The sequence below is a fragment of the Cryptotermes secundus genome, unplaced genomic scaffold (assembly GCF_002891405.2).
Source record: "Cryptotermes secundus unplaced genomic scaffold, Csec_1.0 scaffold354, whole genome shotgun sequence".
NCBI classification, from domain to species: domain Eukaryota; kingdom Metazoa; phylum Arthropoda; class Insecta; order Blattodea; family Kalotermitidae; genus Cryptotermes; species Cryptotermes secundus.
This window is the reverse complement of record NW_019737392.1, coordinates 429129-456828: the sequence shown is the minus strand read 5'-3', so window position 1 is coordinate 456828 and position 27700 is coordinate 429129. Positions and strand designations below refer to the sequence as shown.

Here is a 27700-nt window from a genome sequence, read left to right as displayed (position 1 = left end):
AGTTCGCCACTTCACATGAAAAATTGGTGTTTAAGGATCATGCAGAAAACACCAGGTTTTATCACCAGTTAAGATATTCTGGAAGAATTTCCAGATCCGTGATCTGCTGTTTTGGTGAGCTCATCATTGATTTTCATAAAATTGCTACATTGAATCTGTGTGCACATTCTTGACATATAAGCTGCATTTTCAGATATTTGATGAAGACAATGTAAGTGGGTCCTTTGTCTCCATGGCATGGCATGTCCTCAGGTTGTGGATGGAGGAGACGGACTCCAGATATGGAGGGTACCTGCAAACATATTGAATAAACAGCCACTGACAGCTTGGGGATTGGGCGTGGGGCTAACATCTCACTCTAAAAAATAATTTTGTTACAAGATGTTACAAAGGGCTTTGGTAGCTATAAATGAGATTCCTGAAATGTTTGCAGTTATCATCTGTCTCACAGTGAGCATACTGCATAGGCATCTGAACCTCTCTCACATTGGTCTCAATTTGCAGTGTTGATGATTGATTGTCATAATGCTGATGAAGTTCTAATTACTTTATTCTATTATAAGTGGAAATATCAGGTATAAAATTTGAGACCTTTAGGTTATGAATCAAGCACACTAGCCACTAGAGCACGGGCTGCTAGCCCAGTATTTTAAAGGTCTTGGATTAAAATAAAGAAATAATATAAATCGGTGAGTATGACAACCAGAAGGTAGGAATAGAGCAAACTCTGGGAACGTCAGGAATATCAAATATACCTCCGACAAATGGCAGTGTCCACATAGTACTTGAATAATGAGTCACCCATTGTCACGGACCTTCAGAGAAACAGGTCACATTGCATTGCAGTAATCAGTACTACTTAATTTTGTCATTACATCCTGCATTATGAAGCAGTTTTGTTCCAGCACTAATTCTGTTTTGTGTTTTACAGAATAAATCAAATCTTGTAACTCCTAGAAATGGAGAACTACTAATTGCTGCGACACAGGACTTCATTACAGGAGCCTACTTACTCACACAAAAGGATCATTTCCTGGATAAAGGACAGGCATGCCAGTTGGCTGCTTGTCTCTTGGCAGGGGATGATATTGCTATGAATATAGACCTACCCCCTCCAGCTATAAGGAAGGTATAACTTGAAACTCAATGGTCTGAGGTCTTCAGGAACCCATTTTAGTAATGAAAGTTTGGTATAATGGAAACCATTAAAATTGTTGTGATGTAATTTTTATGACGGTGGACACTTGGGTTCTCCTACTGGTGAACATTAAAATTGTGGTCTTGTGGGATGTAATGTCGTGTATTTCATTCTTGGGTTCAAGTCCCAATGAGGTAATTGGATTTCTTTAAATTGACCTAATCCTTCCAGCCGCACTGTGGCCCTGGAGTTCACTCAGCCTCTAACAGAAATGAGTACCAGGATATAATTAAATAATTTTTCTGGGGAGTAAAGCACAACCAGCACGTAAGGCTGACAACCTTGCCGCCATCTTTGAACCGATTGTCTAGATAATGTGGAACCTTCGACGTCTCACAACCCTATAGGCCTTCACAGCCTGGTACAGGGAACTTTCTACTCTTTTATTTAACAATACTGTCAGTATCTCAGTCTGTAAAGTACTGAATTTTAGAATGATTAGTAAATGATAACATATTTAGATCATAAGTATTCAGTCTATGATGCAACATCATCAACTTTTTGTAAATGGCACTAAAATATATATAGTAAAGTAATAGTGTTTGTTAAATATTTTAAATGTTGTTAACTATGTTCATTCATTTTATGTTGGTACATGTTTTGGCCACACATGGGCCAACAGTGGGCAACACTTATTACCGGGGAAACCAGTGTACTGTACACTTTGTCTTCTGTGCCCTTAGGCACATCGTTGTTTTTGTTATTAATTTCTTTCATGGGATATTTCCATTGTATCTTTTGGCAACTATTTCAGACTTTATTTACGTCTTTTACTTTTGTTGTGTAATCTTTAGTACCGTCTTCCCTTTTAAATGATAAGTTGGAAAAGATGTGGAAGAGAGTAGTTGTAGTTTAATATGAGGTATTAATCCATGCATTTACTTAGTGAGACTTAGGAAATGATGATGAATATCGGAATAGTTAGTTTCCCATCCGGGATTCAGACCAGGCATCTCCTGAATATAAGTCAGAAGTGTTACTGCTTGAGCTAAATTGTTTGGTGTGATGGCATATAGTTTGCTAGGCAGGTGCCATGTTTCCAGAGGAACCTCATGCCTCTGTCTTCAGGGTAGAAAAATGAGCTAAGCACAGAAAAAGTTGTGCATGATATGCAGAAGGTAAGACTGACCAGAGCCATGAGGAAACCAGTGGAGAGTGGTGGCCTATAAAAGGACTGCCTTGTCAGTGAGGAAAAGTAGAAAAAGTGCAAGGCAGAAGATGTGGAAAGAGATCACAAATTAATGATTAAAGGAAAAATAATTGATGTAGATAATTTACAGTGTGGAAATTTGTCTCAGTAGGGGAGAAAGTTTATTCCAAATCACGGAGAGGGAATGATTTGAGTTGCTTACCATAAATGTAAGAGAATATTTTTTAAACCTGTAATAGTGAAATATTGAAATTCCCATATAAGTTTTCTTTTGGGAACAGTAGATTTGAACACTGATGTGAGGAAAATTTGAAATAGGGATAATTTAACAAGGAGATTATTGGCTTTGGACCACCGAAATTGAACAGTAAGTAAGGAACCTTAAATACAGGTCCACAATATGTGTATTAAGATCAATTTTCTATATATGTTACTAACATTTTTACTCTTATTGTTTCTAGCCAGCCACTCTATGGACTGGAAAACAGATTTTCAGTTTGATTATTCGCCCAAATAAGAAATGTCCTGTCAAGGCTAACTTACGCACAAAGGGCCGTGCCTATACCAGTAATGAAGAATTATGCATCAATGACTCATGTAAGCAGAACTATAATTGATAAATTAACAGTCACATTTAATATAAGGGAAGACTATGTAATGTTGAAGTTAAGAATTGGCAGTTTGTTGTGTTAACCATTTAGGGAGGTCTGCTGGCTATAATGGACATTCCATTATAGGAGTGGTGTTTCAGTTGGACATGACAGGCATTAATCTCAGTTAGACCACTGGTATTAAAATATATAATACTGAATGTGTTTAACTGCTGTACAGTTACAATTTTGACATTTATTTCTTACATAAGCATACAATTCTGTGTAAAGAATTTATTTTTGATGGTCACACATTTCAGGACTCAGATTGAAGAAAATCACAATTTTTTTTAGCCCACTTCCATTATTTTGAGAAAGTTAAAGTAGGCTTATGAGATCACATTCTGTCTGTGTGTGTGCCCCCCCTTATTAACTTTTGAATGTCTGAACCAATCTTTATGAAAACTGGCATGTATCTACTTAACTCCATCTTGCTGATGTAAATCATGAGTCTCTCACATCAGTAATACCAACACTGCAGCCTCTCATTACTGAGGCAGAACATTAATATTGCTTGAATGCCTGTATCAAACTTTATGAAACTTCGTATGCATATTATGCCACATGAACCATTCCAACTCCATAAGTCCCTTTGATCAGTAGTACCAACATTACAGCCTCTAAAATTTTTGTGGTAATAACTATAATATTACTTATATTCCTGAACTGATTATCATGGAACATGGTATGTACATATATCATGCCAGATGAGCCCATTTCAATGGTGCACTAAATAAATTGCTTCCACCAGTAATACCAACATACCTTTGAAATTGCTGAGGCAAAACCTTAATATTTATTCAACACCTTTACCAGTCATCATGAAACTTGCTATTTACGTGGTTCTATCAAAAAGTTCCCGAAATTTGAATTTTGCGCGTGAATGGTTATGAGTACATCGAAATACCGCTAGGTGTCTCCCCACACACCCTTCTTGAATCAATGTGACAAGCAGTATCCTGTCGAGTGGTTGGGTTTATTGTTGGTGAATGTATTTCCATTGTTGTTTTTCCGTGAGTTTGCGGTTTTGCGATGGCTGATCCGAGAGAGCAGGGTGTCTGTATAAAGTTTTGTTTTAAACTTTGGAAAACCGCTGCAGAAACGCACCAAATGTTGAAGCAAGCTTTTGGTGACAACAGTTTAGGCCAGACATAAACTTATGTTAAGATTACTGCATTATGGGTTGTTATGTCGTGTATTCTGGTAGATATTTACCAGCATTTAAGAGGACCTTACTGCCTGCATCATCCTGAAAGTGGCACAGGATTTCCCACCAAGATGTAAGTAAATATGAACCAGACTATGTGTCACATAGAAGGCATTACCCTTTAGAGTCATATTTAGCTCCTTGTAAAAGTTTTTATATATAAAGGTAAGTAACAGATAAATAATAAATATAAAAGTCTGCAGAAGCACAATTTCTTCATTATTTATGGTCTTTAAAACACACAGTTGCTTTAACTTTCTTCGCATAAATGCTGCTAATCTGGAAATATGTTTCTGAATTTAGGAAACCCAGATGTTCCACTTGTACAAAAGCAATTTATATTAAAAATTAGCAGATCTGTCAGTTCTTATATGTCTATGGAAAGAAATATAGCAGTGTTACATATTCACTGTTGGATTCTGTAAAGATGTGTTCACACTTTCTTCTGCAGATGTTGTTATTCGCAACTCTGAATTACTGGCTGGTTCAATGGATAAATCCACACTGGGTTCTGGTTCAAAGAACAACATATTTTATATATTGCTGAGTGACTGGGGTGAGGATTATGCAGCCAAGGCCATGTGGAGACTTGCCAGACTTGCTTCATACTTCCTTATGAACAGAGGTTTCTCCATAGGTATAGGGGATGTGACACCAGGGCAAGGCCTGCTTAGGGCCAAACTTGAGCTTCTGCATGCGGGGTAAGTGTGTAACAAGCAAGGTATAGAGTGACCCACAAGTCTCTATGTGTAATGGCATTTTATGTATTTTGAGACTGCTGTCTTCTGTGATGCCTTGTAAATTATTACCAACATTTTAGAGAAAATTGCAGCCTCCATCCACAAGGTAAATGAGTGACGTTCTACCGGACTACATGGTATCTCATTGCAGAAGGCATTGTATTGTAAGAACTTCAAATCTCAGTTTATTTTTATTTTATTAATGATACTGTTTTAACTGCTGAGATTATATAGTACTGACTGAGATGGGAAGATGCTCATGAATAAAGAATAGGTGAGGATTTTGAAGAAGGTAGTCATAGCCTGTTTGAATATGTTATCATGATATTTCTGGAGTGGCTGAGGGAAACCGTGTTAACCTCAGTATAGCTAGAAAATTGTCTAAGATCTGAATTAGGTACCCCCTGAATGTAAGTCTGTTTTTTAGTTATCTAATTATGCAGTTTCAGCTTCAGTGGTTATACAGTATCAAATGAGAAGAGAAGTTTATTATGGATGGTGAGTAGGTAAGGATTTGGAAGGAGACAGATGTGGCTTATTTCAAGGAATTATCCCAGCATTTTGCCACTGGAAAGTACCTGAAGCTGATGATCCAGCTGAGATCTGAATCTGGTACTTCCTGAATGCAGGTCTTGTGTGTAGACTGCTATATGAACTTGTATGGCCCCCACACTGCGACCTTCAATGATCTATTATGCTTCCCTTTGGAATAGCCCTTTATTAATCCTACACATTTAATAAAGTGTAGGACCCTGCTTATTGGGACATCATAAAAGTCGCTTGGTTCCATAAAAAATGACCCAAGTGATGAAATCTTAAATAAGCTATGGCCTCACAATCACACGGGATGTGTGCAGCTGATTCGTTTTCCTGTAGGCACCTTTCACAAGTTGGGTTATCTGTCAGTCCCAACATGAAAAGGTATCCTTTCAGGTGGCAGTGTCCAGTAAGTAATCCTACCACCCATCTTAATTGAGCTATATGAACTTACTTGATTCCAGAGCGGCCTCCCTAGTCTAGGGGTAACGTTCCCACCTCATGACTCAAGGTATGCGGGTTCAAACCCGGCGGAGGTTGTGGAACTTTTAAGGGCAGAAAAATTGAGGGAACAAGTCCTCCGGGATGGACTTTAAGCTGTGGGTCCCGTGTCGTAGATTTACGGCACGTAAAAGATCTTCATGTCTCTAGGAGACCTTTGAGCAAAATTAGGCAAAGTTTCCTGCCCAACTAGTTTCCAATGCCTCCGTTAGATGGGGAAGCATTGGGTACCATTGCCAGAAGAGGGCTGACCTTGCGTGCAGAATGGGGCTGATAGCGAGCGCCAGTACTGGTAGGGTATGGCGACAGTAGAAATTAAAGGGGGACGTACAAAAGACTACTAGTCGCGGTGCATGGGGAAACCCACCCCCTCAAAAAAAAAATAATAATGATAATAATAATAAATACTTGATTCCAGTCTGTCGTGATAACGTTTATGTGTAGATCGAATATTCATGTGCTTCCCAGAACGTGTAACCAGTCATTTCTGTATGAAATGAACCTGTGGCTACCATGGCTCTGGTGTCTGGATTTTAATCTGGAATATTTATATTGTACGTAGCGTGATGCTAGGCATAGTGGGGCCTGATTGACCCATGCATGTACCTCCACGGTAGTGCAACATGTGGGTGACAAAGTTTAAAAAAAACTATGCAGTTTCTTTGTTAGTTTTGTAATTGATTAAGACTTGCAGACCATTGTGTATAAACTGGAAATGCATACAATTAGAATAATGATATACTGGAATTCATATTTAATATTGTCCTTTAAGGTTAATTGTCATTTAATCCAATCAATAGTCTCAGCATTAAATTTCTTCCATTTTGAGATTTTCTTCCAGGCATGTGAGAGATGAACACTGCATAGAAATTTTTAGTTGGAAAACAGTGAAGGGAAGGAAAGGGAAGAGAAGAGTACACTTCCTCAGCTGTATATAAAGAAGGATACAGAGAATATTGTGAATAGTAGTTGCTAAATCTGTGTTTTAATTAAGTATGAAATTAATACTGTGAAATATTTCAGATATTCTAAATGTGATGACTATATCCAATCTCTAGAAGAAGGTCGATTACAGTGTCAGCCAGGTTGCACAGAGGAAGAAACGCTTGAAGCAGTCATCTTGAAGGAACTGTCTGTTATTCGAGACCATGCTGGTAAAGCTTGTCTTAAAGAACTTCATCCAAGCAACAGTCCTCTTGTAATGGCTCTTAGTGGTTCCAAAGGTATGTAGATTTTGATAAAACAGCCTACCAGTGGTTATCATCCACCCTCACTCCTCACCTACCTCAGCAAATAACTCCAGTTCCTGTCCTTCCTGTACAACCATCATCACTTTCATTTAATTAGATTTGTTACATGTTACGGTATCTTCTGCTTCTTTTGATATAGGCTCAAGTGTTTTCTGTTTTCATAAGTCATCTTTTGAATTGTCTTCCCAGCAAGGTAAATGAAACACAAGAACAAAAAACTGATCTAACAAATAAAATGTTGTGTTCAGAAAGTTTCTAAAAATTGTCTGTAAATTAGCAGTGCATCTGTCATGTTAGGTGTTGTTTGAATGACGGTGCAACCTGATCATTAGTTATGCAAACAGTTTTGTTCCAAGTAGATTGGGGGTTCTGTTTAATTTTTATGACTACTTTTGTAATCTAGTGTGTTGTTGTTTTGTCACATTTAGCATGGAGTCTGTAAAGGAGCAAAGAATTTGTGTTAAATTCTGTTTCAAAGTAAGGAAAAGATCTGCAGAAACCTATAGCCTGTTGCATGAAGCTTACAGAGATGATACCTTGAGTCACACAATGACCAACAAAAGGTTCAGATGTTTTATGGAAGAACTTCGACAGATGATGAGCAATGTGGATGACCTTCTGCTTCAAGATCGAATCTCTGATTGCCCAGGTGAAAAACGTTAGCCATGGGAATCATCGACTGACTGTCTGGGAAGTTTGTGGAAGAGGTTGGAATATCCATTGGTTCATGCCAAAAGTTTTAATGGAAGATTTAGGAATGTTTCATGTCTCAGCAAAATTTATGCCAAGACTCTTGACTAGCAATCAGAAACTGCAACAATTTTCCATATGTGAAAATCTCCTCCAAATATCATTACTGGTGGTGAGACCTGGGTTTAAAATTATGACATTGAAACTGAAAAACAGTATTCATACTGGAAGAGTCATGCTTTGCCTCACCCCAAGAAAGCATGACAGGTGTGCTGACGAGTGAAAGCATCGCTGCTTGTTTTTTTCAATCATCAAGACATTGTGCATTACGTATTTGTTCCTGGAAGTCACACAGTTAATCAGAACTTTTATTTGACTGTTCTGAGATGTCTGCTGGATGTTGTACATAGAAAGTAACTTGAAATGTTGACTATGGGAAGCTGGCTTCTCCATCACAATAATGCATCTGCTCACACAGCCTTGTCAGTTAGACAATTTTTGGCAAAAATTTCAATTCTTACCCTTCTAAAACCTGCCTATACACGTAACCTCTCCCCTCCTGACTTTTTTCTGTTCCCTAAACTCAAAATTACCCTTGAAGGAAGAAGATTTCAGACAGTGGAAGACATCACTTATGCAAATAATGACTTGAAGGTGATACCACAAACATCCTTCAAACAGTGCTTCCAAAAGTGGAAAAGGTGGTGGCAGAGGTGCATTGCTGTGCAAGGGGACTATTCTGAAGGGGATAATATTCAACAAGCTCTAAGCAGAAAGATATTATTTATAGACAAATTTTGGGAACTTTTTGAACACACTCTGTATACTTTCAGTTAATCTGGAGAACAAGTTTTGAGGATCTTTCTGTGCCCATTCTTTTAAGAATGTTTTAACCTTTTATCTCTCTCTTTATCTCTTCAGTTTACTGAATAAGCACGCAAATTCTTCTGTAGATCTGCAGTATTAATGTTTTCATGTCTTGTACATTGCTCAACACTTCTTAAGGCTATCAAGTTTACCCCTGAATTTTTTCACTTCCTTATAATTTCGTGGGATCTTCTATTAATTTACAAAATTAAAATTTTAACTATTTTTCTTATTTGTGTTAATGTTCTGTTTATTGCTGCATGTGTTCTTGGTATCAGCATATTATATTATTTGCATCATACACATCTTTTTAGAGAAAGTTATATTCCCATAGTTAAAATATGACACTTATTTTCAAAATGAATTTAACATAAGTACTTTACAGAATAGGAGCTTCAGAAGGTTTGCTTTAGACTTGAAATTTCAAATGGCTGTGAATTTTTCATTCCATGTCTGGTACCTGCAACTTGCTATTGAGTTTCGTTTCTTTTAACTGAACACACTGTGTTATTCATTTTCATGTTTTTGTTTGTTTAGGATCCTTCATTAATATCTCTCAGATGATTGCCTGTGTGGGTCAGCAAGCCATTAGTGGGCACAGGGTTCCTAATGGTTTTGAAGATCGAGCACTTCCCCATTTTGAGCGCCATTGTGAGTATGATGAATCTGAAATGTTATAAACTGAAGCCCTGCTAACTTTCTGTCACAACTGAGCCATCAGCAGTTTTGCAGCAGCAGAATTGCATATCAGAGTGCTCTATTAATATCATAAATGAAGCAGCTTTATGGCTACAGTCTTCTATGTATTCCTCCTTCACTTTAATGTTCTTAGGTGTATAATGGTGGCAGGGATTATGCCTTTGTGATGACGTAGCTGCTGTCCCTGTAACAGGCTGTTGAGGGTCATAGGGTTTTGAGACATTGAGGCTTCCACATATCATAGACAATCAGCTAACAGATGGTGGTGAGGTTGTCAGCCTTATGCGCTGGCCGACCTTTGACCCCAGGAAGATTCCTGCTACTCATTTCTGTTAGAGGCTGAGTTGATCCCAGGGCCACAGTAGGGTGGGAAGGATTAGGTTAATTGAAAAAGATCCAGTGACCTTTTTGGGGATCAAACCCATGACCTTCCAGCTTGCAGCTTGGGGGCTCTTTCTCCGGGGGTAAAGCAGCTGGGGGTGAAGCCGATAACTCACCTCCAGCTGGTACCAAGGTCAAGAAAATGTGGATCTATACATCCACTCCCCCATATGCTTTCATGGCATAGTGCTACATTAGTTAAGCACAGGGACAACATTTCCTTTTGCTAGGTCAATGGAAGAGTCCGAATAAATGGCCTTGAATCTTGTGTTATGCCACTGTCAAATAACTTTAAGCATATTTTAGGGAGTGATATATGCAAAGTTTTCTTGTTTAACTTACAGCCAAGATACCTGCAGCAAAAGGTTTTGTTGAAAACAGTTTTTATTCTGGACTCACACCTACTGAATTTTTCTTCCATACTATGGGAGGAAGAGAAGGTTTGGTTGATACAGCAGTCAAGACAGCAGAGACTGGCTACATGCAGCGTAGACTAGTAAAGGTCAGTTTGAGCACAATATTAGAAACCCAGACATTATTGCCTTTGGGTCTCATTCTGATCCAATTTAATCCACTTAAACTTGTTTTCTTAACATCCATTTAACTCCATGCTATCATAGTCCTTCATGCTGTCTACATCCACTGAGTTTCCCTGACATAATTTTGAAAAAATTCTTGTTTCTTCTGTCTGAGCTGTGTGTCCAGTTCATCATAACTTTCATTAACCATGCTAGCAATACTGTGAGAAGAGTATAAGTCATAAAGCTATCGTTTATGTAATTTTCTATATTCACCTTTTATTTAATCTGTTTTAGGTTTGAGTATTTTTCATACTTCTTTGTTCTTAGATTGTTGTAATAAGTTTTCCTATCACATTAAGACAGTGTCTTCATGTCACATGGAAAAATAATAAAATGTATATTACAGATATTTTTTAAGCTTTGAAAAGTAGATGAGATGGTAAATGTTCATAAACGAAGCATTTTGAGTTACTTACATTATTTGTGTTCATGTTATTTATATTATGTTTAGATGCCAGTGTGTTATCTTGTTATTATGTTGCAGTCTCTAGAAGATTTATGTCTGCATTATGACATGACAGTTCGTAATTCTATTGGAGACATTGTTCAAATCTGCTATGGAGCTGATGGACTAGATCCTACGTACATGGAAGGTAAAGAATAGTATATGAGATTTGAGAGTCTCACAGCAGTGTGTATTGAGATCATTGTTTTCTGGAATATATAGTTTGGTACACAGATGTTTCTGAGGAACCTGCTGCCACCATCTTCATTATACTATTTAATTAAATTCCCCATTGTCACTAATAGTAATATTGGACATGAGAACTTCCAGTAGCAACACTAATGTAGAAACCTGAAATTTTGTGTGGCCATAGATCTGGGTGAAAGATGTGCATTTTTGTTTTGTGTAAAGTGGATGGTAACTGGAGTGCAGACCAGCACAACAGTACAGGCAATCAAGTGTACACATTGAGCAGCATAATTTTAGGCTTTACTTGAAATGAAAATTCTGTTTCTATCATGACATAGTCACCTATCCACAGTATGCAGCAGTTTAAATATAAGTGTGAATGTCAGGCATTCATGTTGTTATCTAATTTTGTAATTTCAGGTCAGCAGCGACACAGCAGTTGCTGTGACTAGATGATTCCACATTTTTATCAGTGTTTCTTTGATCCTTGTGATAAGAATTGTGACACAGTTTACATCACAGTGTTTCAGAATTTCATACTATTAATTTTCATGACTTTTTTTAAGAAATGCTTAATTGGGAGTAATGTGGAATTTCTCATTGCCAGGGGCAGCATTTAGGCTAGTGCCAGCCCAGATCGCAACCACAAGAAATCTCTTTGTCAGAAGTTTTATCTTGCTATGACTTAATGTTCCATATATGCAGTATATGAAATTAATAAACTCATGTACCATAATTATCTTTCTAAACAAACAGATGACATTAAAGTCTCATCCTGACAAAGAAGGGTGGTGTTAGCCAGTGTGGTCTGGATCACCAAATACCTGATATCATTGTTCATGCTAAGATCACATCAATTAATATCAGCAAATTACTACAGCAAAGATGCAGTTTACAATTATGCATAACATGTTCTTTGGTCAGTAAATATTTGTCTATAAGATTTTTTTAACATTGATATGTGGGGCAGGATGGTACATACGTTTGTTGGACCTGGTAATTGTAGCACATGTTTAGTGCATTGTACTAACAAGAAATTGTATCACACATTGCATACATTTATTGGTGGAAAGTGCAGTCATGTAAAACATTTTTTTTAGTGTCCTAGTTTGTTTTATAGGTGTTTAAAGCATGTTACATGTTTAGTAATTGTAACACTAAACTAAAATGAACTAAAGGCACTATACTTCTGTAATTACAGAAACAACTATAAAATCACAGATGCCACCAGGATTTTGTACAAAGAGGCAGGCAGAAAATTTGCATACAGACTTATGGTTATGGACAAGTTAAAAAAATTAAAACTGAATTAGTTAAGGAAGTTGTTAAGCCTTTCTTATATTCATGACACAAGAATGTTTTTTAAAGCGACGCTTTAACTTTTGTTATTAGTATTTGGTAAATGTACTTCTTTTTACAATTTTGATTTTTTTTTTCAAAATTTAAGAAAGGGGGGGGGCAAATAACTTGGTTTGCGCCCTTCCTACTATCACTCACAATAGTAATCCTTAGTGATAGTTGGTTTTCTAACCTACCCTTACAGGTAAAGACTGTCCAGTTGATTTTCAACGAGTGTTAGATCATGTGCGTGCAAAATGTCCATCTCGTGAAGAAGAACCACTTGATGGACCAAGTATCAAGAAGGCAGCTGAAGAGATTCTGAAGACTGATGACTTTGATACCTGTAGCACTGAATTCAAAAATGAACTAAGGTACTTTATAGATGTAAAATGATTGTTGAAAATTATGAATAGTTTGAGTGAGAATCACTTGAGAGATTTCCATGAAACTTGGTGTACACATTGTATTTTTAAAGATTATCCGCTGTGTATACCGTATTTACGCATGTATAGGCCGCACATTTTTTGCCAAAAATTCAAGAGGAAAACTGGGGTGCGGCTTATATTCGAAATATTCGAAATCACACTTCATTTAAAAAAAATATATTCATAATTAGTAATACAGGGTGTTCAAAGATCGAGGAAACAGGGGCAGCAGCGTAGAGCGGATGGAACGTTTCTCCGCGACTACTGTGCCCCTCCCCGCTAGCGAGAGTGCAGTCGTGTCACTGATACCCTTACATCAGTTTCTGTACATGCACACATTTCTAAGAATACTGTAAAAAGATAACACAAACTTACCGTGCTTTATAACAGGTGCTGAAAGTGACCCCCTTCTGCTTGCAAACATGCTTCACATCACATGAATAAATTATGCGACACTTTCTGAAGTTGGTCCACGGTAATTGAACCATATTACTGTTCATCACTTGACTCGTTACTGTCGATGTCGCTCTCGCTCGAAGTTTCGCTGTCAGGTGATGTCAGCCATACAGCATCATCTTCAGTCCCGTCCATTGCGTTGGAAATGGATGTGACTTTAAAACTTTTGGAAACCATTTCTTCTGGTATGGTGTTCCATGCAGCCACAATCCACTCACACATTTGACTTAATGAAGGTTTCTTCAATCGTCCAGTCGGCGTCATCTCCGTGGAACCGCATCTCCAGTCCCGGTAAAAGCGCCGCAAATGAGACTTGAAAGGACGGTTTATTGACACGTCAAGTGGTTGTAACATGCCAGTCATCCCCCCTGGTATCACAACCATATCACTTTTCTCCTGCCTCATCTTCACTTTCACATTTTCAGTTAAATGGCTTCGAAAACTGTCAACCACTAACATTGACCGCTGACGTAAAAGTGCGCCTGGGCGCCGAAACCACACTGATTTCAACCAATCCAGATAGAGCTCTTCTGTCATCCATCCTTTTTCTTGAACTCTCACCAAAATTCCCGGTGGAAGCTTTTCTTTCGGCAATGTTTTGCGTTTGAAGATTACAAATGGTGGTAGTTTGTTTCCATCAGCAGTGATACCAAGCATTACGGTACACCGCTGCTTTTCTGCTCCTGCAGTCCGCACATGCACTGTTTTTTCGCCTGCTTTGTTCACTGTACTTTCACCCGGCATTTCAAAGAACACAGGAGTTTCATCAACATTTCCAATAGCTCCCATGGTGTAGTTGTGCGTCTTTCTTAATTTCAGGACATGTTTTTGAAATGCAAGCAGTTTCTCCTGGTATGTGTCGGGAAGGCGCTGCGCTATTGACGTCCGTCGCCGAATTACAAGATCATGTCGGGCCATAAAGCGCCTTGCCCATCCATAACTTCCCTTAAATTCATTACGAGGAATTTTCATTCTGTCCGCTATTTTGAGGCCTTCAAATTGAATCATTTCCACAGACACTGAAAATCCATCCGCCCGTGTATTACGCACGTATCGCAAAAGTTTATTTTCAAGTTCTAGAAATTTAGCTTTCTTTCCGCAGAAAGATTGTCGATTTTGTGACGTTTTTTCAAGGGCATCTTTCGTTAGTATCCATCTTCGCACATTTTTTCATCAACGTCAAATTTTCTCCCTGCTGCTCGATTTCCATGTTCTTGTGCGTAACACACCACTTGAAGTTTAAATTTAGACGTATAACCTGCTCTTACTCGACCCATGTTTCACTCAGAACTAACCAGGCAAGTCAAGTAAAGGCGAAAAGGTTATAACTCTCCCCCGCAATGCCTTTGTTCCGAGCGGTACCGTTATTTTCGCTAGTTGCGAACTTAGGAATGTTCAACGTTGCCAAATTTCAGAATAATTTCTACTCCTGAAATAATATTCCAAGAAAATTATTTTTTCTATAATTTCTGTCTGAAAATTGTGCTGCGGCCTATACACGCACGCGACCTATACATGCGTAAATACGGTATATTAGTTCCATAATGTCATTAATAGTAGTATGGTTCCCTTGAAACTTCTGAAATGTGAGACCCTGAAGTATGTGTAATATATCTTTAAAAATTCTGCAGCTTTTGTTAAGGATATTTTTTTGTAGAACACAGGGCACTATTGTGGCCTTGTGAAATCTTTGTTTATCTGGATGTAAACATTATGCACAATATACTTTCAGTACCTTCATGGAGAGTTTTGCTCGGCGCGTTGCCCGGCTGCGTCATCGCTATGGTGTAGATGATACACCAATTTTTCCTGCTGTTGTCTTGCAGTTGGAAAGACTTACAGTTAGTCAGTTAGTTGAATTTTTCCATACGTGTCGTGATAAATACATGCGGTCCAAGATAGAACCAGGTAATTAAAATATGTAATATTAACATGTATTCATGGGGTTGGTACAGATGGAGAAATAGTTAATGGAATGAATGTTCAAATAGTGATATTTATTCTTGACAAAATTAACTTTACTGAAAATGTTTGGGAAGGTGCAAAATCCATTTCTTCTAGCCAAAATTTGGACCTCATAAACTATAGTTCCATCTGCTGGCCATCATTGTTATTATTACCATACTGTTAAGTATAAATACAGAATGTCCCAGAATAATGATATGAAATTGTTTCCTCTCATCCTTTATTTGTAGCATGTTAATAGCAGGAAACTACAATAACAAGTAAAAATGCTACAGAAATGTCATCAAGCTATTTTTATTGGAAATATCCACCATTAGCGCTCAGTTTTCTACCATACCAAGCAACAGAAGAGCAAAAAGTTTCAGTGTGGTAGCATTATTCCTAAATGTCCTGAAGTATTCCAGCCTTTGGGATAAGTCTCTTTTAGGTTCATTTTTTCATACCTTTCCAGTTGTACACAGGTCAGCGTGGTGAAAAAATTATAAATGAAGGCTTTGGATAGAAAATAATATATATCATGATTATATTAATGTGTCTTGTAACTGTACAACTGACCACCTCTGTGGTCTAGTTGTCAGAATTCCTGGCTACAGATCCAGAGGTGCTGGATTTGATTCCTGGCGCTACCAGATTTTATAAGAAGTAGTGGGTCTGGAGCGGGTTCCACTCAGCCTCGTGAGGATAACTGAAGAACTGTTTCAAGGAAAGAAGAGCTTTGGTCTAGAAAACCGAAATTAACAGCAATGGGGATCTGTTGCGCTGACCACGAGACACCCTCTATCCATTAAAGTTGGCACTAACTTCGCCGACACGCGGCGGTCACTTGTTGTGTATAATTTGCTTGTGGACTACTGGCCACAGAGTTTGTTTTTGTTTTATAACTGTACAACATTATACTGTGGCATATAGAACCATTGTTAGGCAATGAATGCAAGGCAAACAAATACTTAAGGAGCCATTGCTACAAAACAGCCAGTAAACAAGTAAACAACACATGACAGGGTGTTTTCTTTGAGTCTGTTCTGAGGCTATTTCACTCAACCAACCGAGTGAGGAGTGAGTCAAGTTGAGTACAGTGGAGTGACAAGAGTTGGTTGGTGAGCAGTCAGTTAGAGGACTGCTTCAGTTTATTCACTGTGAGCAGCTGGTAGCTGAGGTATAGGAACAGTTCAGGAGCCCATAGGAAGGGGAACATCTGGCATTGGATCCATCACCGGGCAATGACTGGTGAAAACACAGCAGACTGCTGTAGTGAACTGCAGAGTGTGTGAGTTAGTGATAGCGCTATAGTTGCTTGTAGTAAGCAAGTGTAATTAAGTGTTCAGTAAATCCAATTACCAATCCAAACCTCATCTATAGTCACTCCATCACATGACAATATGTTACACTTTACAATTCACATGTTAACATGTTAGATATGTTTAAAAACAAAATGAAATTGAGATTATCCAGAATTCTGTTTGAAGCCAGAGAAAGAATTGTGGAGGCCTTCCTTTCCTTTTGAATGTGTATAATTAATTTCATTTGATATCTAGAAGTAATTTATTTATTCTGTTCTTTTGGTAGGAACTGCAGTAGGTGCTCTTGCTGCACAGAGTATTGGAGAACCTGGCACACAGATGACCCTCAAGACTTTTCATTTTGCAGGAGTTGCATCTATGAATATTACTCAGGGAGTACCTAGGTAAAAGTGATTTTTATGGAAAGTTGCTGTGACCAGCATTCTCATAACACATTACTTTAATTGTTTTAGCATAGTTTCCTAATTTTGAAAAAAAAATTAAAAGAGCCTTATGAGAACACCTGTTTCTGTGTAAACCCCCCCCCCCAAATATTTTTGTTTCCTTTGCAGTCCATATCATATCAGAGGAGAGTAGATGATTAGTTCTGTCTAGAGCTTCTTGTTTCTCTTTAGAGCATTCTTCTTATCATTGTCCTGATAATTTCTACATAATGTTCATAATTCTCTGGATGTAACATGGTAAAGGATTAAGCACCATGCTATGAAAATGTACAGGAGACCAAAGATTGTGGCCCCACACATTCTTAACCTAGGTACTAGAAAGAGATGAGTGGTCAGCTGTTAACTCTGGCTGCTTTGATCCCTGAGCCCCATTGTGTAGGAGCTTGAGTAGGCCCTACAGCTGTTCTGGATCTGGTGATGAAGAGAAAAATCAGTACAACTTCCTGAAATTGAACTTTTGTGATCCATCTCATAGCCATTCACTAGAGATGTTACCATTCCTCTGTTACTGAGAGATCCTGGGCTTATATCATGGTGTGAATCCCACCATGACTTTCAGGGACTGAGAGAACACAAGAACAAAACTCAGTTGCAGAAGCTAATGAATGATGAATTATATAAAATGGGTTCCATAAGTACTGTGACTTCAGTGATGTCCTTCATTTTGCCTAAATTGCTCTGAGCATTTATTTTTTTATGTGATTTACCCTGATTCTGAATGTAATTGTAATTATTAGTACCAATTATAAAAGGTTAATTAATTCCAACCAGTGTGACTGATGAAGTTTTTTTTTTCTTTTTAATGTTTTATCCTTAACATGTTTCGGTCCTATAGACTGAACTGCATGCCTTGAGCATCAACAGGAAGACACTAAAGAATCCTGTTCTCCAAAGGACAGAACCACAAGGCAGTAGATGCTTGGCTTCCTTCAAAGGGAAGGAATAAAAAGGGCACAAACCAATTTGGTTTAAAAATTTTAACAAAATATTTCTCAACATACTAAATGCAATTTATAAATATTTTAACATATTAGTACAAGCCACTGTAGTTGTTAAAAACATTAGATTTTGTACTAGTATTATGATAACATTGTATGTATATATTAATATTCAGAAAATATATTGTAATAGTGGTTTCTAATTGTATTGATATCCTTCTGAAGATGGTCTATAAGACAGAAACATGTTAAGGATAAAATATTAAAAAGGAAAAAACTCATCACACTGGGTGGAATTAATTAATCTTTTATAATATTGTTAGTGTGACGGACCACGATGAAACAAATCAAATACTAGTACCTATGTATAGTTATTTTTTATAAAGTAGATTTTATCTTACTTTCATTGAATTTTGTTGTGGTGTCAGTTTTTAGTACATTCACAGCAGGTGACAGTTTCTTTCTTCAGTGGTTCCAACATTTATCACATGATGCACAGGAACTTCTTCCTGCACCATTCTAGATGTTAGAGCTTGTATCTTATTTATCTTTTTGTGATATCAGCAACTGTGATGTTAGTTATCATAGCAATAAAAAAGTAAATTTAAATATTCATCATGCAAGGTGACCCAAATGGTAACATTTTGGACTTGAATTTTGTATTGACTGAGTTTTTTCATGGTTTTCTTGAGATTCAGATGGGTGCCAGGACAGAACCTTGAAATAGGACATGGCTGTTTCCATTTCTTTCCCAGTCCTTCATTCATTATTCATCCTACAATCTTAGTCTATAGTTTGAGCTGCTGACAGCATCATTATGTTAACCATAAATAAATAAATGTCAGTGTTATTTATTTATGGTTTGTCACTGCCAGCAATTCAGACTCTATGGCATTCATTTGTAGTATGATAGTGAATAATGAATTGGGAAGGATGTGGAAGAAAGCAATCATGGCCTAGGTTGAGGTACTATCCCAGTATTTGCCTGAAGGAACTTAAGAAACTGTGAAAAAATGGAGTCATTGTTGCTGGTGTCTTAACCAACATTTGAGTTGAACACCTACTGAATAAAAGCCAACTGTGTTACTGTGTTACTGCTTGTGCTAGCTTGCTTGAATCTTGTGTCTAGAGCTAAGAACACAGCACACAGAAACTTGGTGACTTTTTTCTTTTTGTAGTTCATTAAATTTTGTTTAATATTTTCCATCAGGATCAAGGAAATAATTAATGCGAGCAAAATAATTAGCACTCCAATTATTACTGCTCATCTTGAGAATGATACAGATGCTGAGTTTGCTAGAAGAGTCAAAGGTCGTATAGAGAAGACAGTGCTTGGAGAGGTAAGGAAAATTCTGGAAGAATTTGGCTGTGATAGCATTTGCCTAACTATATGCTTTCTTAACAGTGTTTGCCTCAAAACATTTCTCTGCCCTCCAGTGTGGCATATGCAGTACAGTGGAACTCACATGTAATGTTCCTCAGTTTAACATATTCCCTTATTTATTACTCAGTTTCAGTGATCTCAGATTTATAATTTCAGTGTTAACTTTTCTCTTTAATATTTTCCTCAATTTAGTATGCAAATCACTGCACATCAAAGAAACTTTATAGGACGGATTCCATCGTACTTCACGTTTCCCTCCTCTTTTTCCACTAGAGAATCTTCCATAATTAGGATTTCATAACATTAGTTCACTGTGTTGTAGTATAACTGAAACATTTACTTTCTGTTCTGTATTATGTAAAATCCTATATTATCTAATTGCTATATACTTAGATTCAAATCCATACCTGAGTGTTTTATTTACAAACTGTTTATTTTTCTTCCCTCAATGTAAGAGACCATGTTGTAACTGTACGCATCCTTCACGGAAAGTCTTATTTGTTTGTAAGTAACGGTTAAGTTTAGCTGTAGAAATGAGATGCCCCGGAGGGATCATGGTCCTCTGAATTGGCCTTTTGTTGCGAGGGACAGAAGGGAGGTTGGTGAGTCCATTGCATTCAAGGGGGGGTAGGTATACCTTCTTTCGTCCGTGCCTGTGGGGGTGGAGGACCTGTGGATCGAGAACGTTCTAGATGGTGTGCAGACCGGAAGGGGTCCATGTATTTGGTCATGAAAACCTCCCAGTGGAAAGTTCGAGATGGCTAAGAACGTGGTTTCTGGAAGCAGCAGCGGGGGTAAGGAGTTAGTCAGTGAGTGGAAGCCGGGGAGTTTGGGAGTAGAAGCCAGGGAGTGAGGGTGTTCATGTGGAACCTGTGCTAGGGGGTTAACCGATCGAGCCCGCATCCAAAAAAACGATGTAAGCGAGCCAACACCCGTGTACCCCTGGGATATAAGACTCATTCTGCTGAATTTAGTCGAGGCATACACAGCGTGGAAGTGAAGCGTGTGGGGGCGGGTATAATGTTTTACATCAAAAATCAAGTGACAAAATTATTGCTCTGTGTATCTTAATATTTAGTGCTTTAGAGAGCTGACATGATATAACAAATATTTAACTGAATAATAACAGACACTTCCAAAATTTATTCTGTTCCTGATTCTGACATTTCTGCTTTCTCATTGTTGATTCCACATACTTAAATATTAAACATTTTTCAGAAGATTTATTACATACAGATTCCATAATAGTTCTCAACCCTACAGGTGTCAGAGTACATTGAGGAACTCTATCTCCCAGATGATTGTTTCCTCCTCATTAAATTGGATACTGATCGTATTCGTTTGTTGAAGTTGGAAGTTGATGCAGAATCTATTCGTTTCAGGTAAGGTGGTTCAATGTGACATTCTTTGGTCATTGTTTATTTATGTAAGAAAATTCTATTTGAAAAGTTGCTTTGTATCTGTGATGGTATCTAGAAAAGTAAGGGTCCCTATTTTGTGTTTAAATAAAATAACAACAGACAGACTAACTTGTGAGGCTGAAATACTTTGAGATATTAGCTTTACTTTTCCACATAGTCACCAAGTATGTCTAGTCACTTATAGTGATATATCAGTTTATCAAGCCCTTTATAGAAAAAAATTGTCCTTGGCACATAACCATTCTTGATTTCATTTTGAGCATCTTCATTGGAAGAGAAGCACTGACCTCTGAGGTGCTCTTTCATCTTTGGGAAGAGATGGGAGTTTGACGGTGCTAAATCAGGACTATATGGTGGATGTGGAAGAATTTCCTAGCTCCAGGAATTCAAAAGATTCATGGTTGTGGAAGAACTGTAAGGTCGAGCATTGTCATGCAAAAGAACTTGTTTGGTCAACAATTTTGGTCTCTTGCACCAAATAGCCTCCTTAAGTCTCTTTTGAGCATCCTGACAAGCAGCTGCATTTACTGTTGAACCAGAAGGTGTGAAATCAACCAAAAGAACTCGATGAACATCCCAGAAAACAGTAGCTATCACTTTCTCTGGGACCCTCCCTGGTGCTTCATCATCATTATGAGGAGCATGGTGAAGCATTCTCAGGCATAACTGTTACAGGAGATGAGACTTGGATCTTCCACTACACCCCAGAAAACAAGGCTGAATCAGTGACCTGGAAGCATTCTCACTCTCCACTCAAAACGAAGTTCAAGACAGTGCAGTCTCCAGGGAAAGTGATTACTGTTTTCTGGGATAATCACAGATTTATTTTTCTATGGAGGACTTGACAAATTGATATATCATTATGATAAATGTCTAAACAAACTTGGTGACTGTGGAGGAGTAAAGCTAATATGAGAGACTATATCTCAGCCTCATGAGTTAGTCTGAGTTGTTATTTTATTTAAATAAAATATAAGGGGCCCTTACTTCTTGAATTACTCTTGTATTTCGTCCTGTAAATGATTCAGTCAAGTGACATATGAACTAATTTGCAAGTCTATAAAACTTAAGTATAAAGTCCATTTCACCTGAGGTCCAAGAATTCATATTTCAGTAATATAATTTGGCTTGTACAGAATTCATGAAGGTAGGAGCAGAATGCAACAGAAATGAGAAGTGCCGTCTAATGATGAACATTTGAAACATTACAACTTTTGTCCTACAGTACACAAAGATTAATTTGTTTTATTTATGTATGTATGGCTTATTTAACTACTACCTCTAAGGTCCAGTGGTTAGAGTTCCTGGCTTCAGATCCAGAAGTCTTGAGTTCAGTTCCTGGCACTACCAGATTTTCTGAGAAGTAGTGGGTCTGGAATGGGGTCCACTCAGCCTTGTGAGGATAACTGAGGAGCTATTTCAAGGAAATTGCAGCTCTGGTCTAGAAAACTGAAATTAACGGCCTTGGGGATCTGTTGTGCTGACCACGTAGCACCCTCTATCCACTAAAGTTGGCACTAACTTCGCCGACAAGTGGCGCTCACTTGGTCAGTATAGTTTGCTTGTGGACTACAGGCCACGGAATTTGTTTTGTTTTGTTTGTTTATGTCCTATTTGACAACACTTTTAAAACCGTAGACAGCATAGCATTGAATTATACGCTAATTATGAATAATGAATTGGATGTGGATTGAAGTAATCATGGCTTAGTTTGAGTCAGTGTCCTAGTATCTCTGTGAAGGGATTTTGGAAAACCATAATAAACCTTTTGCAGGTTAGCCAATACTGTGGGCCAAGATTTGAAACTGGGACCTTCCAAACACAAAGCAAGAGTGCAATCTGATTGACATTGTGTTCTGTACAAAGATTAGATCATTCAGTAGCAACATTGTATTTTTTTTTCATATTGTAATAATAATAATAATAATAGTGCTTAGAGAAAGACTTGCATGAAGCATTGATTTATATTATGGTGCAAATTATATTTATGACTCCAGAAATGTCCTTTGTCATATAATGAAATGCCTAGTGTACACATGGTACATGTAGTGTGTGGATGTCTTCCCTTTTCTCTATTCCATGTACCATATTTAGCTCTGTTGTGGAAGATGGATTTTGCTGTTCACATTTTTTATTCTGCAGCATCTGTACATCACGCCTAAAGTTGAAACCACAACAAGTCACGGTGGTTAGTGACTCAATCATAACTGTGAAACCAGGGAAGTCAAAGTCTACTCTCAATTATCAACTGCAAACTCTCAAAGAAACTGTGCCTAAAGTTGTCATCAAGGTGATGTATGGTTCTTCACTGCTCTTTTCTTTCTGTCTTTGCTTTATGCTCCTTAACACTGAGATTATATGTATTAAGAATTAATAGTTTAAATTTAAAACTTCTAATGTAACTGTTAGTCATGCTGCCAGAGCCAACTGCAAAGATGTGAAGTTAAGAGAATGTTATTGCTTATCCTGTTTTGTCTGCTATGAATCTGATTCTGTAATTAATTGTGAAGAGAAATTCTACCCTTTTTATATCATTATTGTTTACTGTGTGTAAGTTACAGATATTTCCCTGACAGAGAATGCATTGCAGTGCTCTAATTCCAACACCAAATGCCTCAGCAATGCACTTTGCAACTTGGAAACTTTGTACAATACTCCACTGTTGTCTGTTTCTCTCCTGAAGTAATTAACAAGTTAAAGCTCATTGATTCTATATGTAGTGACTACTTTATCATACAAAAACTCTGCATTGTGTGCACATAATGTATTTATGAGTTTCATATGGTTCTCACAATAAACAGCAGTTATTTCCCTAAACAGCTTTAATTTTGTAGTGCTCATTGTGGAGACATACTTTGTTACCTTTGAGCTATTAACTTGATTTTTTAATGTTACAAGTTGTTTAAACTGTGAAATAAAGTGTTCGTTGAAGGTAGTGAACATGTAATGATGGTATTTAGTTTATCTTCCACCATGTTACAGTCTATGCTACTGCATAACCATCACCCATCTTCTACTGCCTCCACTTATGGGTATAATACATTAATGTGTGAGAACATTCATGCCATACTAAAGTAGTAATCTGTGTGGATGTAGTGGTACAAGGTTTTCCTAAATGAGATCAAATTTTTGAACAGTCACCATGCTATGCAGCCAAGTTCCACATCAGTTACAAAGTAATGGGATATGAAGAACAGAGAACCCACATATATCTGTGGGACATCTGATGCAGACCTTCCTTTGAGTGTGGAATGGTTGAACAGGGCCCATTTTCTAGTCTGTCTCAGTCACCTGGTTTTGACCACAGCGGAATTGTTACTATGGGACTATGTCACGGTTTAATGTGTTGGCCCACCCTCTGCCAGAAAGCCATGATGAACTGCAAGAATGGATTTTGCAGATGTTGCCATGGTTATATTGTGTGAAGATTCCATTCGGAATGCTTTTAAAACTGGAACGTGTACGGGACAAAATGTCTAATACAATGTGCATTGTTTCATATTCATAGCTGTATTCATTTCTGAGGTATGGTGGTTCGAAAGTAGAACTAATGTAGAAAGGATCTGTATTTCACCCTTTGTACCAAGCAGGTCAGTACAAACACATGACTTGTTTGTCAGAAAGCCAGTGCCTCAGTTGGGGCACTAACTGTTTTGCCAGTATTTTCATGTTTTACTTCAGACCTATCAGGTGAATGTTAGAATAATACCACGAAGGATATCATGATTGCCTCATCCCTCATGGTAACTGTAACGATGATATGTTTTTCTTTAGGGACTGCCTTCTGTAAACCGTGCTGTGATACATAATGATGATTCAGGTGGCCAGACTCGGTATAAATTGTTTGTGGAAGGAGATAACCTGCGAGAAGTTATGGCAACACCTGGAGTCAAAGGAACCTCTACTACCTCAAACAACACCTATGAGGTTTTTACAACCTTGGGCATTGAAGCAGCCAGGTAAAATAAGGAATGTAGAGGTATATTAGAAAGTTAGTTACAGAAAGTGTCAGCTCTTTGTAATAATGTACCATCATATATTCTGTTTTAAACTCCTAGTTTCAGAATGAAGTGTGAGATGAAAATTTACAAAGAATCAGGAGACATACATAATGACAAAGGCATATCACTTCTGTAATTCTGTTTTTGGGTTGTTGCATCATGTGTATGTGAGTGTCATTTCAAAGGTAAACACAGACTCAGTCTTCAGGGACTAACGTCAACAGTTAACCAACACAAAAGCAAGACATAAATGATAACATACTGTTTCAGCACTAGATTTTGATACATTGTAACATAATTCTTGAACAAACTTTCTCTTCAATCATAAAATACTCAGTAGTTTTGAACTCCTTCCACTTTTTTAGCTATGATGTGCAACTATGTGTACCTCTGATTACTTTGTCATGTCTGTCCATATAACACATGCATTTTTGGATGAACAGATTGTTACAAAATTTGGCATTATAAGTACGTACTATTTCTCAGTCTGATGTAATATTAGACCACAGTTGATATAATGGATTACCACCTTACATGAAGGTCAAAAGAAAGAAGCAGGGCACAGAAGAGGAGCCGGTAAAATAGAAGAACCGGCCTCCCCAGAGAGAGTGAATGTGCCATGGGAGAAAGCGATGGATGAATGGGATCTTCTGGCAAGTTAAGAGGGAACTGCTCGAGACGAGCTTTGTTTTAAGAGGGGAGCCGATGTAATGGACGAAGAATAGTCGCTGCAAGAGGAGTAGCCGAAACAACAGGAGACACTGCAAGCACAGCTGCGGGAAGGAAAAGGAACGGGGGTGCATCGTTAGGCTATTCGGGACGAACAACCTTAAGGAGGGAGAAGTGTGACATGTTGCGCAATGGAGAACCCCTCCTAACTGTAACGTGTCTCGTTACTGAAGACGCCGTAGAGATTGTTAATTGGTTTATTCAACAACCTACAAGTAATGGCTACAATTATTTATAACACAGTTGCGGGGTTTCATACTTTATGACCCTATTCACAATAATCTGTTTACACTGTTGCGGGGTTTCACGATTTATAACCCTATTCGCAAATCAATTCACTCTGTCTTCAGTAGTCTCCACGTTCACAGTACGGGAGCTATACAAGTCTCTGTATCACACACTCCCAATATAACTGTACTACAGCACACACAAAGTCTCGAAAGCACACAATAAGTCTTCCACTCGCTGACTTCTTAGTTATCGCACACTGTCACATAAAATCTTGTAACCACGCGTTCGGGTCTTCTTGTCGCGACTGCTGCTATATTTCAACTCCGCTCGCAGGCAGTGCAGCTCTCTTATATAGTGGCTGTGTTTGCCTGTTACTTAGCAACGCTGTTGGAAGTTGGTTACGGGTACGTAGCAATTGCGGCGTTGCGCGTTACGTCACCGCGGAGGGGGGAGCGCTGCCTCATCCGCCACGTCACTGTGGCGTGAGTTGCCACGTTGCTGCTGGGTAGGGAGGGGTTCTCCATTGCGCAACATGTCACACTGCTCCCTCCTTAAGGCTGTTCATCCCGAAGAGTCTAATGGTGCACCCCGTTCCTTTTCTTTGGAGGCTGTTCTTGTAGCATCTTCTTTTTGTCCCGCTACTGTTTCTCTTCTCCCCGTTGCTCTGCTTTCAAACCGCTACAATATTTTAGTTGCATTAAGGATGTACTATATGGAAAATGTTTTAACAGAAACTATAAACATTAATAAGGGGAATGTTATATGTTGTGAATATAATGTATGACATGCTGTTTCAGAGACAGTACCAATCAAATAGCATAACAAAGCCAGAGACAGTAATATGTGGAAGAATTTAATTACTACAAGCCGTGATAAATACAAACTTCATAAAAATCAGTAAATTAAATGTTATTTATGTATTATATGCTTTGCAGAGTGCACATTTTTGTCAAGTTATGTCATTTTTAAATAGCTTCGTGTTTGTTAACAGAAAGTGCAAGTATACTCATAGGTGAATTTGAATGAAATATTAACCAACTTTTGGATCTGAAAGGAATTACCACAGACTCAGAACCTTAAATCATAATCTAAGCATTTGAGCACATTTAATCAAGGATTGTTTGATTCTAATATTTAATGACAATGATTCTAAGAAGTTTATAATCTACACCAAAATGAATTTTCTACATGAAATAGTTTCTGAATTAGAGTAATTTAAATAACATGTTTCCCCCCCCCCCCCAAATGAGTATGACATTCAACTTTAACCTCTCTATGTATAAAATTATTGTCTAGTATCTGGTGTTATTTATTTTTCATATTTAATACAGTTTTAAACAGTTAAAAAATATTGCCTCTTCAGATTTTTTGATGTGTATGAAAAACAGATATAAAGATGATCTAAAACATCACCTCTTGTGGGATACAGTATACAGTTTTTCTAGAGAATTCAGAAATGCAGTTTCAGTCCCATAGAGCCCCTAACTATGGGGTTAATCCTTTTTCAATCCATTTGCTTGTAATTGTTAGGAATTGGTTGAATGAAGTGTCAGTTCACGTAATCATAGTTCTGAATGAAGTTATTACAGGTGTCAATGTAAGGAAATTTTTATCATTTCAGAGCAACTATCATGACAGAAATTAAACTTGTTATGGAAAACCATGGGATGAGCATTGATAGGCGTCATCCTATGTTAGTCGCAGATCTGATGACTAGCCGAGGTGAAGTCTTGGGTATCACTCGCCATGGTCTTTCAAAGATGAAGGAGTCAGTCCTCAATTTGGCTTCGGTAATCTTTCCACATATTAGCTTAAGTAACAGGAAAATGCTTTGGTTAATTAAGCATTTTCTGCATCAAAAACAGATTAGCATCAGCTGTAGTGCGCAGTTCTCCATATTTGCAGGAGGCTAGTTGTTGGAGTTATTGATCTGCGCACTCATTCCTTCAGACATTCCTTGACCTGTTCGTCAAGCTTCAC

General features: G+C 37.8%; 1 protein-coding gene across 1 annotated transcript in view; it reads left to right on the top strand.

Annotated features, from left to right (window-relative positions):
• Positions 1 to 27700, top strand: part of LOC111870297 (DNA-directed RNA polymerase III subunit RPC1) — a 42926-nt gene that overhangs the window by 13375 nt on the left and 1851 nt on the right. The window contains exons 11-25 of the mRNA XM_023862459.2: positions 932 to 1129; positions 2810 to 2945; positions 4657 to 4906; positions 7007 to 7206; positions 9328 to 9441; positions 10215 to 10372; positions 10936 to 11044; positions 12629 to 12797; positions 15040 to 15215; positions 16839 to 16956; positions 19165 to 19294; positions 20602 to 20720; positions 22902 to 23049; positions 24534 to 24718; positions 27342 to 27510. Coding sequence (XP_023718227.1) covers positions 932 to 1129; positions 2810 to 2945; positions 4657 to 4906; positions 7007 to 7206; positions 9328 to 9441; positions 10215 to 10372; positions 10936 to 11044; positions 12629 to 12797; positions 15040 to 15215; positions 16839 to 16956; positions 19165 to 19294; positions 20602 to 20720; positions 22902 to 23049; positions 24534 to 24718; positions 27342 to 27510 — 2379 coding nt within the window. The remainder of the gene's footprint in view (positions 1 to 931; positions 1130 to 2809; positions 2946 to 4656; positions 4907 to 7006; positions 7207 to 9327; positions 9442 to 10214; positions 10373 to 10935; positions 11045 to 12628; positions 12798 to 15039; positions 15216 to 16838; positions 16957 to 19164; positions 19295 to 20601; positions 20721 to 22901; positions 23050 to 24533; positions 24719 to 27341; positions 27511 to 27700) is intronic.